The sequence below is a fragment of the Scyliorhinus canicula genome, chromosome 21, assembly GCF_902713615.1.
Source record: "Scyliorhinus canicula chromosome 21, sScyCan1.1, whole genome shotgun sequence".
Lineage (NCBI taxonomy): Eukaryota > Metazoa > Chordata > Chondrichthyes > Carcharhiniformes > Scyliorhinidae > Scyliorhinus > Scyliorhinus canicula.
Genome location: NC_052166.1, coordinates 12186348 through 12193683, shown reverse-complemented (window position 1 = coordinate 12193683; position 7336 = coordinate 12186348). Strand labels below are relative to the sequence as shown.

Genomic DNA, 7336 nt, shown 5'->3' with positions numbered 1-7336 from the left:
CAGTTGGATCGGAAGGCTCGAAAGAGAGAGCTAAGAAGAGCCAAGCGAGGATATGAGAAGTCTTTGGCAGGTAGGATCAAGGATAACCCTAAAGCTTTCTACAGGTATGTCAGGAAAGGAGTGTTTTTCGTCTGTATTCACACAGGAAACAGACAAAGTTGTCAAGGAGAATACTGAGATGAGGCTACTAGACTAGAAGGGATTGAGGTTCATAAGGAGGAGGTGTTAGCGATTCTGGAAAGTGTGAAAATAGATAAGTCCCCTGGGCCAGATGGGATTTATCCTCGAATTCTCTGGGAAGCTAGGGAGGAGATTGGTGAGCCTTTGGCTTTGATCTTTAAGTCATCTTTGTCCACAGGAATAGTGCCAGAGGACTGGAGGATAGCAAATGTTGTCCCCTTGTTCAAGAAGGGAAGTAGAGATAACACCGGTAACTATAGACCAGTGAGCCTTACTTCTGTTGTGGGAAAAGTCTTGGAAAGGTTTTAAGAGATAGGATGTATAATCATCTGGAAAGGAATAATTTGATTAGATAGTCAACATGGTTTTGTGAAGGGTAGGTCATGCCTCACAAACCTCATTGAGTTCTTTGAGAAGGTGACCAAACAGGTGAATGAGGGTAAAGCAGTTGATGTGGTGTATATGGATTTCAGTAAAGCGTTTGATAAGGTTCCCCACGGTAGGCTATTGCAGAAAATACAGAGGCATGGGATTCAGGGTGATTTAGCAGTTTGGATCAGTTTTGGTTGATGGGAAATGTTCTGACTGGTGTCCAGTTACTAGTGGTGTTCCACAAGGATCTGTTTTGGGGCCGCTGCTGTTTGTCATTTTTATTAATGAGCTGGAGGAGGGCGTAGAAGGATGGGTGAGTAAATTTGCAGATGACACTAAAGTTGGTTGAGTTGTGGACAGTGCATAAAAGTGAGAGGTAATTCATTTTGGAAGGAATAACAGGAAGACAGAGTACTGGGCTAATGGTAAGATTTGTGGTAGTGTGGACGAGCAGAGAGATCTCGGTGTCCATGTCCATAGATCCCTGAAAGTTGCCACCCAGGTTGAGAGGGTTGTTAAGAAGGCGGACGGTGTGTTAGCTTTTATTGGTAGAGGAATTGAGGTTCGGAGCCATGAGGTCATGTTGCAGTTGTACAAAACTCTGGTGCGCCCGCATTTGGAGTATTGCGTGCAGTTCTGGTCGCCACATTATAGGAAGGATGTGGAAGCATTGGAAAGGGTACAGAGGGTACAAGGATGTTGCCTGGTATGGAGAGAAGATCATATGAGGAAAGACTGAAGGACTTGAGGCTGTTTTTGTTAAGAGAGAAGGTTAAGAAGTGACTTAATTGAGGCATACAAGATGATCAGAGGATTAGATAGGGTGGACATTGAGAGCCTTTTTCCTAGGATGGTGATGTCCAGCACGAGGGGACATAGCTTTAAATTGAGGGGAGATAGATATAGGACAGATGTCAGAGGTAGGTTCTTTACTCAGAGAGTAGTAAGGGCTTGGAATGCCCTGCCTGCAACAGTAGTGGACTCGCCAACACTAAACGCATTCAAATGGTCATTGGATAGGCATATGGACGATAAGGGAATAGCGTAGAGGCACTTTAGAGGGGATTCACAGGACGGCGCAACATCGAGGGCCGAAGGGCCTGTACTGCGCTGTAATGTTCTATGTTCTATAAGATCTAGGCAACTTAAAACTGATAAAGCTTTGGAGCAATATCGGGAAAGTACGACAAATCTCAAACACGCAATAAATAGGGCTAAAAGGGGTCATGAAATATCTTTGGCTAACAGAGTTAAGGAAAATCCCAAAGTCTTTTATTCGTATATAAAGAGCAAGAGGGTAACTAGGGAAAAGATTGGATAGTAGTGGAAAGTTGTGTGTGGAATCAGAGGAGATAGGGGAAGCGTTAAATGGATATTTTTCGTCAGTATTTACACTGGGGAAAGACAATGTTGAGAATACTCAGGTACAGTCAACCAGGCTAGATGGGATTGAGGTTCACAAGGAGGTGTTAGCAATTTTGGAAAGTGTAAAAATAATAGATAAGTCCCCTGGGCCAGATGGGATTTATCCTAGGATTCTCTGGGAAGCCAGGGAGGAGATTGTAGAGCCTTTGTCCTTGATCTTTATGTTGTCTTTGTCGACAGGAATAGTGCCGGAAGACTGGAGGATAGCAAATGTTGTCCCCTTGTTCAAGAAGGGGAGTAGAGACAACCCTGGTAATTATAGACCTGTGAGCCTTACCTCGGTTGTGGGTAAAATGTTGGAAAAGGTTACAAGAGATAGGGTTTATAATCATCTTGAAAAGAACAAGTTGATTAGCGATACTCAACACGGTTTTGTGAAGGGTAGGTTATGCCTCACAAACCTTATTGAGTTTTTTGAGGTGACCAAACAGGTGGATGAGGGTAAAGCGGTTGATGTGGTGTGTATGAATTTCAGTAAGGCGTTTGATAAGGTTCCCCACGGTAGGCTATTGCAGAAAATACGGAAGTATGGGATTGAAGGTGATTTAGCGGTTTGGATCAGTAATTGGCTAGCTGAAAGAAGACAGAGGGTGGTGGTTGATGGCAAATGTTCATCCTGGAGTTCGGTTACTAGTGGTGTACCGCAAGGATGTTTTGGGGCCACTGCTGTTTGTCATTTTTATAAATGACCTGGAAGAGGGTGCAGAAGGATGGGTTAGCAAATTTGCAGATGGCACGAAGGGCGGTGGAGTTGTGGATAGTGCTGAAGGATGTTACAGGTTACAGAGGGACATAGATAAGCTGCAGAGCTGGGCTGAGAGGTGGCAGATGGAGTTTAATGCGGAAAAGTGTGAGGTGGTTCACTTTGGAAGGGGTAACAGGAATGCAGAGTACTGGGCTAATGGCAAGATTCTTGGTAGTGTAGATGAACAGAGAGATCTCGGCATCCAGGTACATAAATCCCTGAAAGTTGCCACCCAGGTTAATATGGCTGTTAAGAAGGCATATGGTGTGCTAGCCTTTATCAGTAGGGGGATTGACTTTCGGAGCCACGAGGTCACGCTGCAGCTGTACAAAACTCTGGTGCGGCCGCACCTGGAGTACTGCGTGCAGTTCTGGTCACCACATTATAGGAAGGATGTGGAAGCTTTGGAAAGGGTTCAGAGATTTACTAGGATGTTGCCTGGTAGGGAGGGAAGGTCTTACGAGGAAAGGCTTAGGGACTTGAGGTTGTTTTTGTTAGAGAGGAGAAGGCTGAGAGGTGACTTAATAGAGACATATAAGATAATCAGAGGGTTAGATCGGGTGGACAGTGAGAGTCTTTTTCCTCAGATGGTGATGACCAACACGAGGGGACATAGCTTTAAATTGAGGGGTGGTAGATATAGGACAGATATCAGAGGCAGTTTCTTTACTCCGAGAGTAGTAGGGCTGTGGAACGCCCTGCCTGCAACAGTAGTAGACTCGCCAAATTTAAGGGCATTTAAGTGGTCACTGGATAGACATATGGATGAAAATGGAAGTGTAGGTCAGATAGGCTTCAGATGGTTTCACGGGTTAGCGCAACATCGAGGGCCGAAGGGCCTGTACTGCGCTGTAATGTTCTATGTTCACTCAAAAATCAAAAGTGGGAATTTATGCGTGGAGTCAGAGGAAATGGGTGAGATTCTTGATGAGTATTTTGCATCGGTATTTACCAAGGAGAGGGACATGACGGATATTGAGGTTAGGGATGGATGTTTAAATACTCTAGGTCAAGTCGGCATCAGAGGGAAGTTTTGAGTATTCTAAAAGGCATTAAGGTGGACAAGTCCCCAGGTCCGGATGGGATCTATCCCAGGTTGCTGAGGGAAAAGAGGGACGAAATAGCTGGAGTCTTAACAGATATCTTTGCAGCATCCTTGAGCACGGGTGAGGTCCCGGAGGACTGGAGAATTGCTAACGTTGTCCCTTTGTTTAAGAAGGGTAGCAGGGATAATCCAGGGAATTATAGAACTCTGAGCTTGACGTAAGTGGTAGGCAAATTGTTGGAGAAGATACTGAGGGATAATATCTATTCACATTTGGAAGAAAATAGACTTATCAGTGATAGGCAGCATGGTTTTGTGCAGGGAAGGTCATGTCTTACAAACCTAATAGAATTCTTTGAGGAAGTGACAAAGTTAATTGATGAGGGAAGGGCTGTAGATGTCATGTACATGGACTTCAGTAAGGCGTTTGATAAAGTTTCCCATGGCAGGTTGATGGAAAAAGTGAAATCGTATGGCGTTCAGGGTGTACTAGCTAGATGGATAAAGAACTGGCTGGGCAACAGGAGACGGAGAGTAGTGGTGGAAGGGAGTGTCTCAAAATGTAGAAAGATGACTAGTGGTGTTCCACAGGGATCTGTGCTCGGACCACTGTTTGTGATCTACATAAATGATCTGGAGGAAGGTATAGTCTGATTAGCAAGTTTGCAGATGATACTAAGGTTGGCGGAGTTGCAGACAGCGAGGGGGACTGTCAGAGAATGCAGCAAAATATAGATAGATTGGAGAGTTGGGCAGAGAAATGGCAGATGGAGTTCAATCCAGGCAAATGCAAGATGATGCATTTTGGAAGATCCAATTCAAGGACGGACTATACGGTCAATGGAAGAGTCCTGGGGAAAATTGATGTACAGAAAGATCTAGGAGTTCAGGTCAATTGTACTCTGAAGGTGGCAACACAGGTCGATAGAGTGGTCATAGAGGCATACAGCATGCTTGCCTTCATCGGAATGGTTATTGAGTACAAGAGTCGGCAGGTCATGTTACAGTTGTGTAGGACTTTGGTTAGGCCACATTTGGAATACTGCGTGCAGTTCTGGTCGCCATATTACCAGAAGGATGTGTATGCTTTAGAGAGGGTGCAGAGGAGGTTCACCAGGATGTTGCCTGTTATGGAGGATGCTAGCTATGAAGAAAGGTTGAGTCGATTAGGATTGTTTTCGTTGGAAAGACGGAGGTTGAGGGAGGACCTGATTGAGGTCTACAAAATCATGAGAGGTATGGACCGGGTGGATAGCAACAAGCTTTTTCCAAGAGTGGGGGTGTCAATTACAAAGGGTCACGATTTCAAGGTGAGGGGGAAAATTTAAGGGAGATGCGCGTGGAAAGTTTTTTACGCAGAGGGTGGTGCGTGACTGGATCGCTTTGCCAGCGGACATGGGAGAGGCGGGCACGATAGCATCATTTAAGATGCATCTGGACAGATATATACGGGCGGGGAACAGAGGGAAGTAAATCCTTGGAAAATAGGCAACAGGTTTAGATAAAGAATCTGGATCGGTGCAGGCTGGGACGGCCGAAGGGCCTGTTCCTGTGCTGTAATTTTCTTTGTTCTTTTCTTTGAGTCTCTCTCTCTCTCTCATCTTCCATACTGGTGAGTCACTAAAAAGCCAGAACATAATTCCGGGGTACAGAACCGTAAAGGGTCCAAGCACTTCAAAAACGTTAATTCAAGGGGGTCTACTGGTTAGCAATAAACAGTGGTCCCTCTCCCTCTTGTGAAGCTGTCCCATTGTGGCACTTCTGGGTTGTATTTTACTGCCTACAAGAGAGAGACTCACATGGTCGTGGGTAGCAGCCAGGGTAACTCATGTGGCATAAGGGCAAGCTCACCGATCAAAAATAAACAGCAGGTCTTTCTCTCTTTCTCTTGCAAAGCTGTCCTAGCGCGACACTTCCTGGTTGTGGTTTCAACATCTGCAGGAGAGGCACCCACAGTTATCAGTGGCATCCGAAACCAGTCTGTCATGTGTAAAAGAAGTTTTACACCCCGTGCTGTACCTGTCCTGGGAGTGTTTGATGGAGACAGTAAAGAGGGAGCTTTACTCTATATCTAACCCATGTTGTATCTGTCCTGGGAGTTTTTGATGGGAGCTTTCCCCTTTATGTAACCTCATGCTGTCCCTGTCCTTGAATTGTTTGAAGGGGACAATGTGTGCCCACCCAAGGCCATTACCACCCATTGTGCCTTGCTATTTCTGTTAATAGTTTGATTTCATAATTATTTGAATTATCTCAGAGATTATAAAACTGGGAAGAGATATGACACTGGGTGTTATGGCTGAACAATTTCAATACAACCTGACAGTGAGGAAAAGCTGTGTTGGTTTTGACTCGATCAGCTTGCTTGGATTAACACTCAGCCTCTCACTTCAAAATGTCATTTTCAAATGCCAAAGAAAATATTCTGCATTTTTATTATAATTTGTGACATGAGGGAATTGTTTAAATATCTTCTGCTCTTTGCCCACTCTCCCTGCTTTGCACCCGTCTCGAGCTTGGCATTAAACACCCACAATGTCTGTCCACCAGTCAATCTTGTTCTGGAAGATGAGGGGAGTCAACAAGCTCTGGTTCCCTCTCTCCCCCACTTCCCCTGCTGTGAGAGACGTTTCCCAAGTCCTCTGTGCAAGTCCCAGTGACAATGGAGAGAGGCTGCCTTCCCCAGTGGTCATACCCCTTCACCGCCCTGGAATCTCAGCTTCACACAATGACTCGGGAAGCTGCAGACAAAGGGATAGGGGAAGAGGCACATTCCAATCACGAGCAGCAGAACACAAAACATTGCTTCTTGCTGGTGTGCCTGGAAGTGGAAACCCCAACGAAGCCTGCTCCAGGGGAGGGGCACAGAGGATACAGAGGAAGGTGATGGCAGCAGGAGGTTAGGCGATAGGAATAAAGACTTTGTTTGGAATTTGGGAATGGTTTAAACCGAGCTAAAGGAAGTGAGCAGAGGTCCAGCGGGAACAAGCGTGCAATGATTTTCTGGCGGACTGCACACCCTCCACAGTCCATTCACCAGCACAGTTGCCCTAGCAGCCATGGGGTCTTCACTGCTCGTTGCTCCCACTCTGCTTCTAGCTCTTGTCCTGTCCTTGCTTGTGTTGGATGTGGCCTTTACTGATCAGCTCTGGGATCTCCACAGCGAGCCATGGTCCTAACTGTGAGGGAAACAAAGAAACAATTGTAAGTACAACCCTAACAGCCAGAACCTATCCTACTCTCCCCACAGCCTGAACAAACCTGGCCTGACTGTAATGGCATGCAGCTTCAAACCTGGACAGCCAGCCCACAAGCAGGCACATGATTTACCGAGAAGGGGAACTGGGTCCAATTTCAGAATAAATGGATAGCGGAATTCCAGTGATGGGGATATTCTGAGTAGGAGCACATCAGGTGGCTCACGTTCTCTGAAAATAGGCTCTTTTCCTCAAAATGGCCTGCTGAAACAGGAAAGTATCCCCATATTAACAACAATATGAACAACAGCAACTCCAGAGGCCGTAAACAGACGAGAAATGGAGCAGCCAAGAGAAGCAAGTTGCAGAGCT

The 7336-nt window shown here is 45.7% G+C and overlaps 1 protein-coding gene across 1 annotated transcript in view; it reads right to left on the bottom strand.

The window, feature by feature from the left end:
- Nucleotides 1-6165: 6165 nt before the first annotated feature.
- ufc1 (ubiquitin-fold modifier conjugating enzyme 1) overlaps nucleotides 6166-7336 on the bottom strand; it is a 59840-nt gene continuing 58669 nt past the window's right edge. Inside the window, exon 6 of the mRNA XM_038782221.1 lies at nucleotides 6166-6946. Within this exon, the coding sequence (XP_038638149.1) occupies nucleotides 6863-6946 (84 nt within the window). The 3' untranslated portion in view covers nucleotides 6166-6862. The remainder of the gene's footprint in view (nucleotides 6947-7336) is intronic.